The sequence below is a fragment of the Corvus cornix genome, chromosome 12 (assembly GCF_000738735.6).
Source record: "Corvus cornix cornix isolate S_Up_H32 chromosome 12, ASM73873v5, whole genome shotgun sequence".
NCBI lineage: Eukaryota > Metazoa > Chordata > Aves > Passeriformes > Corvidae > Corvus > Corvus cornix.
Genome location: NC_046342.1, coordinates 14,904,323 through 14,922,453, shown reverse-complemented (window position 1 = coordinate 14,922,453; position 18,131 = coordinate 14,904,323). Strand labels below are relative to the sequence as shown.

Here is an 18,131-nt window from a genome sequence, read left to right as displayed (position 1 = left end):
CTTTCTTTTTCCCATGAACTGAACATTATGGAATTTTAACAGATGTTCTACTTGGTCATAGTTAATAAAATGAATTACGCAGGAATTAAAAATCTGGCTCCATTTGCTTATATAAGATCTCAGCAGCAGAACTCCATTCCCATTTAGGAATTCTAAAGGATTTACAGTGGATTTATAGTTTGCTCCTGCCTTATTATGCAATGGGTGGAAATTTTACCAGTTAACTTGTCTCTGCTGTGGAAAATGTGAATAAATTTACCTGTTCATTGACTGATCTTAGTAGCATGATCCAGTTCCACACTGGTGCACACTGGTACACTACAGTCATAGGAAGGGGCAATTCTCACTTGGATTTGCTTTGGAAATGACATCATGGGAATTCCACATCATTTCACAGCCTCTGATTTCTGCCATTTATTCAAAGTCTCATTGAGCAACCTAATAACCATACTCCCACTTTGTGCTTTATTACAAAAGCCTTCCTCTTGGAGCACAGATGTCTCTTTCAGGCTTCTACTGCCAACAGAATGATGCACTCTACCTCACCTCCCTTTCCATTTTAGGATTAGTTCAGTGTAACTACATCAAAGGAAGATGTAAAGACCAAAATGTAATGGAGATGTGAGAGAAGAGGCACCAAAAAGGTGAAAAGAGTCACAGTCAAAACTTTCAAGCCTGGAGGTTCACTCAAAGTTATTTCCAAAAGCATTACATATTTAGCCACCTTCGTTCTCTTCTAATATCCATCTGCTCAGAAAGCATTCTGAGAAGATAAAGGGGATAAGTAAGAGTGAGAATCAAAAATGAAGGATGAAACAACTACCTTGCACCAGCACAGCAGCTAAAGCCAATTACATGGAGCAGAGTAAGGCTGTCCTGAAGAGATCTGCTATGCTAAGGCAAGAAGATGAGGCTTCCACACCACACTCCATTTATAAACAGACTTATTTTCACCAAAATTCAGTCAGCTGCCAAGCAGATCTCTGCCCAGAAATCTGCTTGATATAATACACAAAACTTTATCCCAATGCAACAGCTAAAATTAACTTTTCTTAAATTCTAGCTCAAAAACTTTGCCAGCACAAGAATATCATCATCTGAAAAGCATCAATATTCCCAACGTCTTCCAATTTTTTTTTTAATGAAAAATCATGTATTGAAGACCCTCTACCCAAAAATTCCCTCTCCACTATAACTAAACAAAGGGTTTTGTGTAGGTAGAGAATCAAAGCATGTAAACAAACCTTGTAAATATAAAAGTCAGCTGGAATTAAGTATCAGCCTATATATGCTATGGAGCTACCTGGATGTGTCCAATAATGAATTAATATAGATTTTTATCTGAAAATAAAGACTTCCCCTAAAGGAAGAAGTGTACTCAAAGAGAAGGAAAAATACCGTGATTAAATGTCAGGCTTACAACAGCTCCAGCTGAAGGTGCAAAAAGCTGTTGTTAGTCAACTGGACATTGCTTTACAAAATTTGGTGTTAGAAAAATGCATCAGTCTTAACAGTGTTAAATTCAAAGATTTTTTTTCTTTTTAAACATCACTTACGATTTATCTCATTTTGAAGAGAAAGCACATTTCATTTGGTAATCATTTATTTCTCATTCTATTGGACAGATTCTCCCAAAAAGCAATACTTCAACTGAAATCAGTTCTGAAGGATCTTTTATGATATACATAATGGAGAGGACCCCCATTAAATTTCCAACAAAGTGCTGCCATTTTGAGTAAACAAAGTTATCTCAGCAGGGTCACACACTCTGCCATGAATATGGTCTGCAAATTAATTACCACCCTGACATATGTCAAAACAAATTTTAAGGAGAATAGCACACAGTAGCAACCATGTGCTTTATCTACCTGTTAGTATGCAAAATCTGTAGTCAATGGGATCTAAATTTATTCATTTATTCAGAACCCCTCAGAGAAATCAAAATGATTCGTATTCACTGGCCCTTTTTGCCCGTCTGCAAATGAAATCTGAGTAAATAACACGTTTAGTGAGCCAGAAAATAAGTACAGGACAAAGCTATGGTGGGGGTTACATTTCAGAAAAGCAGGTGTCATCTCTGCACAAATAACTAATTTTTTAAACACTCAAAACTGCTAAAATAGACCGCAGTGCATTAGCATTTGTCAGCACTTTAAGGAACACTAAGTTTGGTGTTTCTTATTTTAGGTAATACCCATCTTTATTCTGTACTTGTAACAAGAGCTGGCCAACGTAACTGTCCTGAAAACAGTTTTCAGCATGAAGAAAGGCTTTTAAAAGCAAAGCTATTGAATGAAGATTAAAAGGCCTCTGCAACTGGCTTTATTATCAATGGCAACACAGACAACAGACCTGAGCCTGTGTTTAAACCAAAAGGGGGAAGATCCAAACCTACTTTATTCACTCGAGTTATGTAAGGAGAAGACAAACCCACACACACCGCATCAAACATGTCACATAGAGAGCCCTTCCTGGACAACAGGGCCTGTGTCCAGTTACATGCCAGGAAAGAATTCCTCCCTGTGAGGAGCACTGAGGCCCTGGCACAGGTTGCCCAGAGAAGCTGGGGCTGCTCCATCCCTGGAACTGTTCAAGGCCGGGTTGGATGGGACTTGGAGCAACCTGGGATAGTGGAAGGCAGGGATGGAACAAGACAGGTTTTAAGGTCCCTTCCAACCCAAACCTTTCTGTGATTTTGTTTTCCTAGGAACCAAGCCTGATCTCTCTATTTGAGGTACACATACATGATGCAACTTCTGCTTTGTCAGAAGACGACCTCCTGGGATCTGATACTGAAACAATTTTAGACTGGGAGTAGGTTTTTCTACTTCTTTTATAATCTGCCCTCAGTCCACACAGCATATCAACCACTTCCATGACACTAATCCTGGAATTCACAGTACATTTATGAAAAGATTTTAGTTTAGGAACAATTTTCTCCAAGCAGGTCAAAATATTTTTAGCCCTATTTTTTTTTTTTTTTCTAACAGTGAAATACTTCTGATTTAGAGTTAAGTAATGCCATATCAAACCTACAGACTGGGGGACTAAATGAATTTCTTTCACACATTAAAAAAAGAGAAAAAGAAGAGAAAGTACAATCCTCTCTATATAGAGATGACAAATAATCCCTCAGCATCTGCTGACGAATATATTTAAAGAAAGCCTAAATCTGTCTGTGCTAAACTTGGCCTGATGCCACCAGTTCACCATTGTTGGCATATATAGTTCACATGATGCAATCACAAGACTTGAGAAAGTTTCCAGTACTGTACTTTATGGTTTTCTCATGTTAACATATACCTTTCCATCCTTTTTCAATTTAGCACTAACAGAACTGGGAGACAGGATGACAAATGAATTTTTGCATATATCAAAGGTTTTCTTAGTGCTCATTATCAGTATTCTATTTAAATTACAGGCTGGTAACTTACCTAGAATGAAATATGCTGGGATTTAGAGCTTAAGGTTAGAGCAACTGATCTCAATTGTACTTTTATCTCTTGTTAGAACACTAAGTGAGGCAAAGGAATCAACTGAAATAAAAATAAAAGAGAAAATGACAAGTGTTTTACCTCTCTTAATACCGTGCTTTTATAACCCCGATAAAGTCCTTGAATACCCTGTAAACCAACAAAAGAAAGCATCATCCACAGGGAATGAGTTTGTCAAAGACCACAATTTATTGGTGATTATGACGCAAGCATTACAGCCCTAAAGTGTCACACCTCGGCTTCAAATTGACTGTATTGATTATAACACTGTATACTGTATTCCATTATTTACAGAGCCAGAGGGTTTTATTTTCACCTCCTTAGCCTTGATTCAGAGCCTTTATCAAGAAAAATGTTTTATATTTTTAACCAGCTGATAATACTCAAAACAATTAAAACTTATTTAATGTGTATATAAAATTATGTTGTTTATTATTATAGGGCACTTAATTGAAGGGTTTGGCAAGGCTTGTGGTTCTCTGGCCAACTATATGGAAAGGGAAAAACATATGGTTTTGACAGAATCAGCTTTTAAAGCAGAATGATCAAGTCACAGAAAGAAGTTCTAGTGACCCTCCTGTGCAGGGTTATCACAATAGTTTTCATTTGAAAGCAAATAAAAATCAAGTGGATCATTTAAAGGTTATATTTATGTCTTCCTTTCCCTGGGTTTTACACTCAGAAAACGTGTATAATGTTTTTTCCCCACACTGTTTTTAGGAGCCACTTTCTCTTATGGAACACAGCTTGAAAATCCCCCCTGTGAAACTCTGCTAAAACAGACGTGAACAGGTTTTTACAGGAGGGAACAGCATAACTCCTGAAAAGAAGACAAAGGCCCTTATTTTCCAAAAGCAACAAATACTGGAGGAGCACTCATTTCCAGAGTTCCTCCTGGCTCCTACAGAGCCTCTCTGAAATGGTGCCTTTTGAACATCCCCTCCAAAGCCTGCTTCAAAACTGGGAACCATTCAGCAAACTACACACAGAGACGCAATGTCCTGCTGCCCCAGACAAGGACTGTTTGCATAAATACAAGCAGAGGTTTGGAACCTGGAAGCTAAATCTTTTTCTTTTTTTTTTTTTTCCTCCTCTTTAAATGTAGGTACCCCATATAAAAAGAGGAGAAAAAAAAGAGTTGTTTGGAGCATGCACATAAGTGCATGTCCCAGGGGGAGGTGGGGGTTTGGTTTCCTCAATCATAATATGCCAATCACTTTTAACAATAGCAGAATAGATGGGAAAGTGCTGGGAAAGCACAGAATTGGAATAAAGTTGTAGGAATACTTCAGGACATGTACGGCACTGAGTGGGAAGGATGAAAATTTTTAGAAATTTTGCTCTGAACTCACCTCGTGGTACAGGGTGTGGGAGAGAATCCGGAGAGTGCTTGAGGAAGGGGAAACCTGGGCCCTTTGCTTGATGACCTCGGATGGAACCCGTATGAGACAGGCAACCTGCAAAAGAGCCAGAGGTTCAGGGAGCAATTGCTGGCTTCCTCTTCATATAGCAAACGCTTCTTCCAAGAAGAGAAACCTGACAAATGAGGAAATCAGGTTTTTAATTATAGGACTTAAAAGCTGTTCATGAGCAGCTTATGTGTTTGTTCTGAGTGCCGTGTACTTTCTGATCACAAAATTATACTAACAGGAACATGGAAGCACCCTTGGAATTTTTAACTTCGAAAACAGAAGTAGATTTGGGTGGAGAAAATCACTGATGAAACCAAAATTTTAAGCCATCCTGTCTTTTGGCAGTCACAGGAATTTTTCCCCCCACTTTCACAGATCTGAAGTGGAGATTCAGGACACTAAGAACAACAAACTTCTTTCTTTGGTAATTCCTCTGTGCCCTCTAGTGACCGATAGCGGGAGACATTCTGGTCAGCTTTAGACACAACATATTCCAAGGTTTACCTTAAAATACACACCACACTTCATTCAAGGTAAAGCATTGGATTGATCCTTTCCTACAGATAAATTTACTAGGCTCTGCAGCTGGATGTAATAATGTGGCTGCTGCCACAAAGCTCCAGCTTTGCTGAAAAAGCCAAGCTTGGATTTTAAACCTTCACCTGCCACTTTGGCTTCAGGTAGGGGCTAAGCTTGTGTGCACATCATTTCATAGAATGAGGATCCTGAAGCATGACAGTAACAAGCCTCTCATCTCTCTGGAAAACACCTATTCATCAGCACTTAAAACTTTCTAAGTAGAGTTTGTCTTCAGCTGGCTCCGGGGATACTTAAAGCAGTGACAGGACTGGTGGCAAAACACTGCGAACACCACAGGCCTTTGCCAGATTTTTAGCCTGCCTTGAGATCATCCTGTGCTGGGCTCAGGAACACACTGTAGTTCCTAGACATAAAGGTGATCACAGAGTACTTCAAATGCAGACCAGCCCAGGTGAAAGCTGTCCATCTGAAGTGGCAAACCAAGCAGCTAACTGGAAAATCCATGTGTGCCAAAGAAAGTACAGGAATTCACTGGAGATTACACAGAGACAGCAACTTGAGTGGTCATTTATGGCTAACACAGTACAAGGTTTAAGTTCCATTTTCACAAAGACACCGAGAAAAAAGTCTGTTATCCTGTTACATTCCTACAAGTTTACTGGACAACAATATTGAAAAGTCATTACAAACAGATCTAACTCCATGTGCTCTTCAATTCTCAGGGTCAAAAATAACAAGTGACCCCAATCTGTCAAGAAAATAAGAACTGTCAAGTTTTTTGATAGTTCAGCATAAATATTTATAGAACTTCATGCTTCATAACACTCCATGTCCTTATATTAGCTTTTTATTCCTTAAAAATATGGAGGCAGGAGGAAAGCTGTAAAAAGGCTGGGATGAAAACAATCTGGTCAATCAAGACCAGACAAAGAGCGCAGCATGGCTTCCTGACATCTGGGGTGCTGCAGTTTTGGCAGGAGAAGGGTGGCTACAAAGTAATGTCTCCATTTCCCCCGGACTACTTGGGGTGCATTTCATTTCAAATTAACTTTGATGCTTCTTCCATTTGAATTTGCACTTACAAGGGAGTCTGTGGCTGCACAAGAACAAAAACAATGATTACATTGTGCTGTTCTGAAAGGAAATAAAGCTCATGTCACCCGGGCAGTGCTGTCAGATTGGCTCCATAGGGCACTGCTGGTATTCAAAAAGCCACGAGTTGCAGCTGCCAATATCAGACTGCACGGTGACATTTTCGCTATGCACCAGAACTTACGTGTTACCTTGTTTGTTCCTACACATGCACCTTCCTATCAATAACAACCCCAGCAGCCTTTTGATGTGGAGAACAGGTCTCTGAAGGGAAGTATGCAAGTTAAGTTCACAGGTATCTTATTAAAAAAGTAACAGCCTGGATGGGCGGGTGCAGAAAAATCTCAACTCTCAATCACTGCAGCGCCTTCCAGGTAAGCCTGCCAAACGTAAAAGAACACAGTGCACGTCTCCAGGCTTTGCTTTCTTGGATAAGGATTTTCAAGCAGCTCCAGTGAGATAACACTTCACCAAGAGAGTCCACACGTCAATTTTCAGACATGAAAGCTATAAGCAAATGGCATAGGAAGAGTGAAAGGTGCAGCTGTGCAGCTGTCCCACAGCACCTGCCCACGTCCACGCTTTTACCTGCATCCACCATGGGACTAACAGCCATGGAACACAGACAATAACGTGGCCTCACACAGGGGGCCCATTCAGCTCCTAATCACCCAGGTCTCAGGAAGAAACTGCTTTTTAATCTCTTGGCTGTTCACACAGATGTAGCCTGTTGCTTGCCACAGAAGAGCATGATACAGCCCACCAAACTCAGGCCATTCCTGGTGCATCCTACCGGATTTGGGGATGACCTTGTGACAAATTAGCTCTGTGTTGAACATCTGCAGCTCCAGACACAGAGAGAGTCCAGAAGTGGGCCCTCATCCACCTCAGCTGACATTAGGGCATCAGACAACAGCACCCCATCGATAGAGGCCAGGCCACGCTCATTTTCCCAAGCAAGCTCTGGAGCCAGGAGTTATTCCCATCTTTTGATGGGAGCAAGAGGACAGAATCAAGACCCTGGGAAAGTTCAGGTGCTGCCCTATAAGCTCCTTCCTTATTTACCTGGTCAGGTAACACAATATCAATGCACAGGTATACATACCATAAGGGCAGGAAGACAATAATACTGAAACCAAAGGCTCAAGAATTTTTAAATTTAAGTGTTAGGAAAACCTGATTTTTCAGCTACAAGCAAAGCTATTATTAGTTTACAGAGCAGGTATGCAGAAATGACAATATTAGCACCTATTACCTTCCCAGCTTTTTAATGCCATGATGACTTCTGAGAACGAGGGCACTGAATTTCAAAATCCTTATCTTGAATCATTACCAGGTCAAAGGGTGACTCCAGTATTTAGACAAAAACCTGCGTTCATTTTTAATTTACTGACTTGCATAAGCCAGTCAGGGCCAAAAGCTAAAACCAGGTCTATTTCATTAACAGCTATCTATGCATTGCTAAGACAGTGAATGTTCTAATTAAATTAAGGTAATTTCTTTCCTCTGTCAGCTCAGGGAAAAGCGTTCTAACTTTTCGGTACTCCTAGCATGAATCAACGCTGCCATCTCCTGGTTGGATTTATGCTGGAACCAGATTTTGCTGGCTGTTCTGACCAATAGTGAAGAATGACCAGTGCAAATAAAGCCTCAAAAATGCCATGAAACTTTATATATGCCAATTTAAACAGGGTTATTTTGGTTTTGTTGGGTTGGTTTTTTTTTCAGCATAAATGTGGCTGTAGCAAACAGAAAATAAGATCTGCTGAAAATAGCACCAGGAACCCACCCAAAGGCTTTTCTATGGGCTCACCTAAGTTCACTGGAAACACCTGATCTTAAAACTGTAACTTCTGCATAGAGGCCAATCCCACCAACTGTTCTGCTCCGTGGCAGGAGAAGGGTAGTCTGAGGGCAAAGAATTGTTAGGGAATTTGTGAGCACCTGGTGATTTAGGAACCTGCACTCAATGACTGAGCAAATCTCTGGCTTGCATAGCTAAGCCTACTTGAAAATTTATTACAGAAGCATGGAGTAAGCTCCAGAAAACTTTTCTTTTTTTGCAGCTTTAAACCCTTTAGAACCCTTTCTAAAAGATTTTAATATTTAAATTTCTCAAGCAGGAAGCTAGTTTTAAGGACTTTATCTGTCTGAGTAGGCTGGGAAGCTTTAATTGATGTTCACCACATAAATGTAATTCAATACTTAACACAAAACTAAAGGAACATGCCTGGGGACAGTTTCTCTTAAATGACATTTGCATAAGTTTATTCTTAATCAAATAAGAATATAATTTATGACACTATAAAACCTTGTATCCAGAGAGCAGAGACTTTAGGCTAAACCTCACAATACCTGTGCAAGATAATCACTACCCCATTAGGGAGGAAAAACTGCTGCACAAAAATGACAACAACAAAGACACTGTGATTTATCAAAGGACATATGTTTAGCTGCAGTCAATCTGCTAACAAAATCCTAATCTCTCACCCCATTTTTGAAGGTCAGAAAGATTGCCTGCTGCAATAGAATGTAAAATAAGCAAGAAAAATACAACAACTTTAAAACCCCATTCAAAGAGAAGCAGCAATAAATTGGGGTTTGTGGGGTTTTTAAGTGTAGCCTGCATTAGCCCTGACCATACTGCTGCAGACTTAGCTACCTTGGAGCTCGAGTTTGTTTGTTGCTGGTTTTCTGTTTGGTTGGGGTTTTTTTAATATTAAAAAAATGCTGCTTCCCAAAATAGGTTAGTTTGTCATAATATGAACATCTCAATTTCTGTCAGATGCTCCCTTCTAAGTAGGAAGTTACCATTTTTAATCTGAAACATGAAAAATGTCCTTTTCCCTTTCTCAGATAACTGAATTATTAAAATAATAGTCAAGTTTAAAATTGAAAGATCTTAAATTGCAGTGATTTCCTTTGGATCTGGAGAATAAAGGGGAAATGTCCCTCTTGGTTCAAGTCAAAGGCTCTCAACAAAACTTGAATTCAGCACTGCAGCTTTCCATGCCTCTCCAAACCCTGTAAATTTATGCTTGGTTCTTCAGATCTCCCTGGGATGCCCCTCTTCAACAGAAGGGGAAAATGAATGCAATATTATGAGATTAGCGAAGTATTTCAGCCTCCAAATAAATGCTTCTAACTGTGGTCACAGCTCTTGGGTTGGAAATGTTAGCTAGCAGGAAACATGAGCTGTGAGCTGCAGATGGAGGACGAACTGCCTCACCCTTCCCACCACCAGCAAAATGAGCAGAAAAGAGGAGGAACATGAAATATCCACTTGTCCTTTGGTCTCTTATATTCCTTGAACAAAGCACCTGAACTGCTGCAATCACAGACTCAAAACATTTCAAACACCAATCAACCTTCGTCTAAATAACTGCTGCACTTTTGACCGAGACAGAACAAAAATCCAAGTTTCTCTGGTTGGTAATTCACTGTGGGTCACAACTGCAGTTGTGAACAAGTCCTTCCATATGTTGCTGTCAGCAGGCTGTGCTGCCTGCTAGAGCAGAGAGAATACAGAATGGAAGTGTTAACTCCTATTTTAATGAGGGAATTGTCTCCAGGGATGACAGAACTGCCCAGTACTCGTACTGTCCACTATCAGTCTTTAAATGCCAGCCCCAGGGAAAGTGTTCACCTTCAGTACAAAGCCTCAGCATATGCTAAATCTTATTTCCCCCACACACACTCTCATGCACAGCACAGAAGAGCCCTTCCAGCACAGTGAAATTCAGTCCTGTGTAAAGCTGCTGGGGTCATGAACAGGTGACTCCACTCCTAATTTAAACCCCATCGAGAGAAGAAGTTTTGACTAATGGGCTCTGGATGGGAAAGTTTAGACAACGCCAAACTCTTTGTCCCATCTTTTCCTCTGACTGACACAACAAGGCCTTCATCAATTTAACTGCAGTTCCCCTGTATGCTGGTAGGAAACATTTCTTCAAAGAACAGTCTCACCCAGCAAGATCCCTCAGATCTCAGCACCTCCCAGAGCTTAAAAACATATTATTTCAGAGATGAGACCATTCATGGGGACCAAATGACACAAGCATTTGGAAAACTGGAGTTTCTCCACTAACATTTTCAACTTCCTCCACGTTCCCACCTTAGATAACTTTACCTGGAACCTGCAGAGCTGTTTTGAAGATTTATTTCATCCTGTCATTTTCAAATCTAAGTCAGCTCTGTTTCATTACTTTCCAGAGCTCCCTCCTTCCTGCTTCAGAGCATCACCTATACCACCACACACTTGTTCCTTCACCAAGGCCATCATGGCTGAGCCTTTTCACCCCAACTGCCTGAAGTGCCCAGATGGCTCCTCATCCATCATTTCAGGAGCCCTCTCAGGGCTACTGGGCTTCTGCCCCTCTCAGATTTCCTTCCCCACATATGGCTCTTCAATTGCCCAGATACATTCCCAACAAATCCTGCTGTGGGTTCCCTGCCTACCTTTCCTTTGGACATGTCAGATACACCTCAGAAAACTTTTCTCCTCCAGCAGTGGGAATTTGTGCCAAGCTCTGTTCACAGCAAGGAGAAACTCTTACTCCAGTTACATCAGCTAACAGGCAGAGAACAGGGAAAGTTTGTGAAGCTGACAAGGCTGACACTAAACACTTCCTTGCAGAAGTACTTCTCACTGCAGATGTTTTGAAAGTTTGTGTGCTTTGCATTAATCAATTGGTCTTTTAATGTTTAATCAATGTAGAGTTTTGTTTCCTTTTTAAAACCAGACCTAAAACTTACCAAAAGCAGCCTGATGCTACACACCTCTCATACACCAGCACAAACTGTGTCCCACAGATTTTGAAGTTCTTCAGTACGATCACAAGCAGTTGGTTTGAACTCAAGCAGCAAAATCAGGCAGCTGAATAACTTGAAAAAAATCTTCCTTAACCTGGTTGATGCTTGAATCATAAACTACTACCACATTTAAACACAGAAATCCTTAAAACCTAAGAAAAGTAGATCCCTAATTCAGTGTACAGAACCATCTGCATGATCCAATCTTTTCCAGCAACACTTCCACCATGAAAGTCTGTTAAACTTACTTTAAAAGGTTTAAGAAACTCATTAAATCCACCAGCCAAACTGTTCTTTCAGCAAAAGTAGCATGGTGCATCCCATCCAGCATAAAACTGTTTCCACGGCGCCAAGGGGGGTCAGTCTGTGTTACAGGAGGACAGACGTTAATGAGATTCTAGGCAAGAGAACACAGGCAGTATTTTCTGAAAACACATTAAGTCTCCTGTTGAAAGAAGACTAGTATTTTACAATTTGCTCACTCTCTTGGGGTTACATTGGCCCAGATCAGGGAAATTTCAACTACATTGTATTTTATTAAGTATTTTCCTTTAATTGATCCCTTACTCTTTCCTTCAGCCTTTTTACTTAGAGAATTACAGGCTTGCCCACATATGGAGCTATTCATAGTTATTCCTGACAACCTGCATAGAACATTAGTTCAAGGTAAGTTTATTCCAAAGTGTCTCAAACATTTCCAAAGCTGACTGGTACAGTAAGTCAGGAAATCCATCAGGAAATACTTTAAAATTATTTATTCCTCACTTATAACTTTTTAATCCAAATTAGCTTTCCTCTCTAGACACTCTGAGCTACAAATATTTCTAAATCAACTGAATATCAGCCCTGTGATCAAAAGACATGACAAACATTGAACTTTACTGCAAAGCAGTGTGTTCTCTAAGCCCTGAACCGAGTAGGTTACACAAAGCAGTGTGGGGAGAGCAGCTGATGAAGAAGATGCAGTTAGCATGGAGCATACAAGAGAAGATCAGTGTGGGTGGCTGGCTAGGTATTTGACAGTTCTTAATTTGCTGTTTCAGCCTCTAATTGTATGATGAATTTGTTGGCAGCATTTGTGGATTCATGCCTCCATTCATCTTTATTTACAACCAATTCCCAGCTGCTGCTCTGAGTTTCCATCCACTCTCTGTTCTTCCTCCACTGCCTCTCAAAGGCAGCAATCTCACCTTCCCAACCACCTCCTAACCACTGCTCCTGCATAAGGATTTGGCAAAAATCCTACAGCATCTGTATTGCAGACCTGACCTCACATAGATTAATTTATGAATACTTCAAGCCCCACCACAATTAATTCAAAAGACCACCTACGTTGTTGCACTCCCCATCACTGCTCATCTTGCCAGGGTCGGAGTATTCCCTTTCTCAAAGCCTGTGTGCAGCCAGATTTGCACAGCACAAAAGGCACAGTCACAGCTAAAATGACAGGCACTGATCAATGAAAATAGAAAAAAAAGTTTCAGTATTGTGGAAAAGGTCCCATCACACACTGACTGCTGTCATTTGCACGCTACTTTGAATACTGTGATCTGCCAGCACATACTACACTGGTTGAGAGGAGATAGGATGCAAAGCAAAAATGCAGAACAGTTTTGTCCATTTATAAGTTCAGTTTGTAGAAGAGGGATAGCTAAAATATTCAAAGCCATTAGCCCAAGGTCTAGACACAAGTACTTCACCACTTCTTTGCTGAATTAAAATCAGCTCTCCCTATAGTGTCCAACTAGCCTGTTGAATGGAAAAGTCACATCTTCCAACATGCAAGTTTTGGAGTTTGAAACACCTAAAATCTTAACTTCATGTCTGATGTGAGTGGCTGTCTCGTCTCTGTTAGATTGGGCTCCTGCAAGCTGATCTTCCAGAGCTTACCATGCTGTAAAGCCCTGGCCAATTATCCTGCTGGAGACTTTAATTCCATTACTCTGCGGATTTGTCTGACTCATGCTTCTGCCTTTTCCTCAGAACAGGCACTAATAACAACTTTCTTCTCTGACCTAGTCAGTTAGTCTCATGGAATTCACACCAATACACTTTTGGAGATTCCTGCTCTTCTATTAAACTGAAACTAGTTAACTGTTTCAAACAATGCTGCCAGGGCAGAGGGAAGAAGTGGCTGATTAGTGGACAGAGATAGACAACAGTGCTGTCCATCATGTCTAGAATGCCTCTTTTTATGCAGGAAAAAAACCCACAAGCATAAAATAAACATACACTTTCCTCTTTTATTTGAATTAAAATGTCATTCTACAGAGTCATGATTTGTAAACTGTAAACTTGCATGCATTCAAGCTTGCTTCTTCTAAGAAACAAGTTCATACTAGTAAAGGTAAATTAATTCCCCAGAAAGATAATTCCTGAAGTTTTCCTATTTGACACCTCCCAACAGCAGATAAAAAAATTCCGAAGTTATTAATATGAAGGGTCAGATGCTAATCACAGATGAACCACACACTTTGCTCTTATCACAGAAGTACCTCAAGTGGTAACACACAGGAATACAGAAGTGAGCTTGGAATTTCACCTTGAAGTACCTGTCCTCACCTTGCCCTGTGGAATCACATGATCCCCTCTCCCCACTGAAGTGACAAATTTTTGAACTTTTCAAATCTCCAGACTGCTAATCCAAAAGTACTCTGGAAACTTGCACAAGGACAAAAGCAGCTCAATGACTTCAGCTGGTGATCTACTTCCAGAGCATGGTCATTACCACCAGCTGCCAAAAGAACAGGACATCTCCCTCCCATCCCGGTCCTCAGTCCTCCCCCACACTTCCTCTCTGAAAGTCAAGGCAGTTTGCTGTCTTGCAAAGTAGGGAAAAAAAAAAAAAGAAAGACAATGTCATCAAAAATAGCCCATCAAGAACAAAAGGTCAGAAAGATAAGAGTGAACCCAATATTTACAGGCAACAACCCAAAACTTTCACTAATATCTTGCAAAGCTCAGATTGTAACCATAACAGTATCTAAATATTAGCTGCGAAAGGGCTGTTGTCAGCTCCCTTCTCTGGAATGTGAGCCAAACAACTTTATTCTCACCTCCATGGAAAAGCCAGTGGGATGTAAAATTATCTGTGCTGGATCCAAATTAGCTGTGCTGAATCCAAACACTTTGGCACTCCTAAGGGAAACCTCATCAAACTGGGACAATTTAAACTTGTCCCATAAAACCACATTTGCAGGAGGTTGGTGGGAGAGGCTCAGAGGGGGACTTCTATTTAGCAAAGTTTCTTGTAATTAATACACACACTCATATTAAACCAACATTAAAAAATCTGTACAAATCAATCTGGAGCTGAACAGTTAACTCTGGGCCTGCAAGACACACCTGGTTACTACTGAAAATGGGCACTAGGAGGTTAAAAATGCTGCTCCTTCTCCAAGTTACTTATATTGCCTTAGAATATTAAAATTAAAATTTCAGAACATCTGGTTTTCCTTTCCACTCCCTATGATATCATGTTTTCCAAGCACATTTGGCAGCTCACTGTAAAGATACAGGCAGACTAAACATACAGGGCAAAGCAGAGTCAAGATGAAAAATTCCAAAGTCCTGGATGCATTAAGTGTGTTTTCTATCTCCAGATTTCAGTTACACAAGTGGTATAATAAGGGCTTTTCCCCCATTGACAACTCATGTATTCTTCAACCTTCTCCTTCCTTGATGAGATGATACACCATGTATCTGCCCTCTAGAGTTTTGGATGTGCCTTTGTAAGCAGTTTTTCATGTATTATGGGATATTCAGAGTCTCTACACAGAAAGATTCGGTTACAGGAAAAAATAATTATGCTTAACAGGATCAGATTTTGTATGTTCTTTTCTTTATCTCACTCTGGGAGATGAGATTAGCTTTCTATATTCCTCCTGCCTAAAAGGAAAAAAACCAGAACACTGCTCCAACCCATGCCTGTTTATTGTTTGGCTTTGTGTCCCCCTGCCTGGAATGGGAAAAATGGACCAAACCAGACCAGGGGGCTGTTTCTCCCATGAGTTTCCACAGAATGTAAACAGTATAGGAGAGTGGCTGTTATAACAACTAAAAGTTCCCATCTGACTGATTTCTCACATATTATCGTATTTCTTCTTCTTTACCTATTTTACTGTTTTTAGCAGGTGACATTCAAAACACAGATTAGTCAGCACAAACACACATTTAAGTTTTGCACATACTCACATTTTATTGATGCACAAGAAGGTATCTGACTCATTTATACTCATCAGTAAAGGAACAGCAAAACTAGAAATCCATCAACGCTTTCTTGCTATAAATCCTAATTTCTCTGTTTTGTAAAAAAACAGTGTGGAAATGCAAAGACACGCTTCAAGAATCCTAACATGACAGTCTTTGGCTTAATGCTTCACATTTAAAAGCAATTATATCATGAAGCATAAAATGAAGAAAAGTACGTATTATCAAAAAACCTACTGACAAAATAATAGTCCCAGTGGTTATGCCCTGATTAAAACTTAACGACTAATCAATAAAACTGTAATTATAACTTTCACCCTGATGCAATTTGGACTAGTTTATATATTTCTATTGATCAACTAAGACTTTGTATAAAACATACATGAGAACGTTTTGGTTTGTGCTATTTTATTACAGATTTGTTGTAGCAAATCTCTAAATACCTATCCCAGTTACTTTAGAGCTTAGTTCTCCCCTCACACCATCACTCCAAGAAGAGAAGAAAAGCTAGCAAAAACCAGGAAAATGAGGCAGAAAATGGCTGTTACAACATGGTAGTTCCCACACCATAAAGCCACTCTGCCATTTCAGTGGCTACTGTTATACATTTCTCTGGCCTTAAGAGTAGCCAGAGCCAAGCACATGAGCCCTGAGCAACTCCTTTAACTGCGCTGCACCATCTCTGCCAGCCCCAAAATGAAAGCAGCAAGCACCTGAGTTGTAAAGGTCACAGACCAGCATGGGGAACAAATGGCAACAGGTTCTGTTGAAAGGAGTCCTCTGTAGCCACCTGGTGTTTGGCTACTGCTGATTAAATTACTCGGCTGTAATTTTCTCACAGGATCCTCACAGGCACAGGGAGTGTACCATAAATAACCTATTCCACAAAGAAGAGACTTTTACTTCTAGTGGATTTTATTGCAAAGCGCTGTCACCTCTTCACAAGCCCAATTGTCATTTTGCTTGATTTTGCAATAGCACTTGAGAAGCTCAAAACACCTCCTGGATCTGCTGTTCCATGACACATCATGCAAACAAGAAGTTTTAGGGCTGTGCATTGCCATGGTAGTAAATAACCTCTTGATGATTTCTAACAGCCTTTAGAGAATCTTCATGGAACTAACTTCTGTGCATTGCCTTAAGTTAGAAGTTATAACCTGACAGCACAGGCTCTAACCAAGCTCAGAAAGAATCCACCTGAGGCAGCAACACAAACAAATCCCACCCAGCCCTACGCCTATCACCTTGCATCTACCACTACCAGAGTGGTTATAGGTGCTACACTCACCTATCTTCATGTGCTTGGTATGTTAAATTAAGTTTCCTGGCTAAATCTCATTCAATCTAATCAGTAACATTTCCATGGAAGAATAAAAATTACTTGGGTGTCAAAGCTGATCCCACAGAGAGCAGGGAGAGCTGAGCTGCTTCCCATGGGAAGTAGCCAGGCTGTGCTGCTGTAGTAGTGAGGCACCTGGTGTTAAGCTGAAATAAATGGCATCTCCACACTCCTGGTAGCTTGGGACCAACACACACCTAAGCTAAGCCCCCACGGGAAAGAAAAGAAAAAAATCAGTTAATAAAAGCAGAATATGGAACCACAAACACAACAGATTTTTCTGCCCCACGCCATCAGCTAAGTTTAAGTTGCAAAAGAGCCAGAAAAGCCTGTTTCCATACAGCCCATTTCCTTACCTCAAATCTGCAGAGACAATTTGCACTCCAATTTATCAGTGCAGTGCCAGGACACACTGTGTGTGACAAAAACAGGAGAGAAGAGGTGGCCAGTGCTGGCAGGAACAGCATGGGGTGTTTAGTTCAACACCCAGCCCCAAGGCACTGTGCCCACAGTGAGAAACGAGGCTGTTGTAAGAACTGTCACAAAATACGACTCCAAACCCAAGTTTCCATAACTGAATGGTTTCCTCTCCTCCCATGGACACACAATAGATGAACTTCCTTCTTACCACTTCCCCAAGGGACGCAGCCACCATGTGTGTTGCAGGGGACAAGTATGATGAAGATCCATGGGGCAGCACAGATTTCACATTCTCATAGGTGATAAAAAAAGCAGCAGCTGAAATTCAAGAATACATGCAATCATTGCACTGTTCCTCCATCACAGAGCTGTAGTTAAAACCAGGGTATTTTTACACCAAAACAGTACAACAGTATCAACAGAATCTGTGGGATAATTCCTTCAGAAGTTTATGTTTCTGGCCACCCCTGGCAAACCTCCCATTAATATCAAAGGTGTCAGGACTCCAGGCCACATTTAGTAGTGAGGTACAGAAAGATGTGTTAATTAGTCATGAACGTCCAGCACATTTTGAAAAACTGGTATCTTCCATACCCATAGATAGAGGGAGGGAAGGTCTCTTGGTTGAATTGAATGGATGGTCCTTCGTTTGAGTGGGGGAGGAAGGGAACAACAAACAAATCAGTTGATTAATTGAAAAGAAAAACAAACCCAAAAAGCACTGATACAGTTCTGCTATTCTGCAATGTGCAAAACTGTTTCAGTAGCAGTTTATTAATAACTTTTTTCCAGGTACTGTCAGTTAAATATTTT

At 40.5% G+C, this 18,131-nt stretch overlaps 1 protein-coding gene across 7 annotated transcripts in view; it reads right to left on the bottom strand.

Annotated features, from left to right (window-relative positions):
• Window positions 1-18,131, bottom strand: part of SLC25A26 (solute carrier family 25 member 26) — an 84,857-nt gene that overhangs the window by 62,193 nt on the left and 4,533 nt on the right. For all 7 annotated transcript variants that reach the window (XM_019280326.3, XM_019280325.3, XM_010390198.4 and 4 more), the window contains exons 3-5: window positions 17,527-17,636; window positions 4,847-4,951; window positions 3,576-3,623 (exon numbers count right to left, since the gene is read on the bottom strand). In XM_019280326.3, the coding sequence (XP_019135871.1) occupies window positions 3,576-3,623; window positions 4,847-4,951; window positions 17,527-17,636 (263 nt within the window). The remainder of the gene's footprint in view (window positions 1-3,575; window positions 3,624-4,846; window positions 4,952-17,526; window positions 17,637-18,131) is intronic.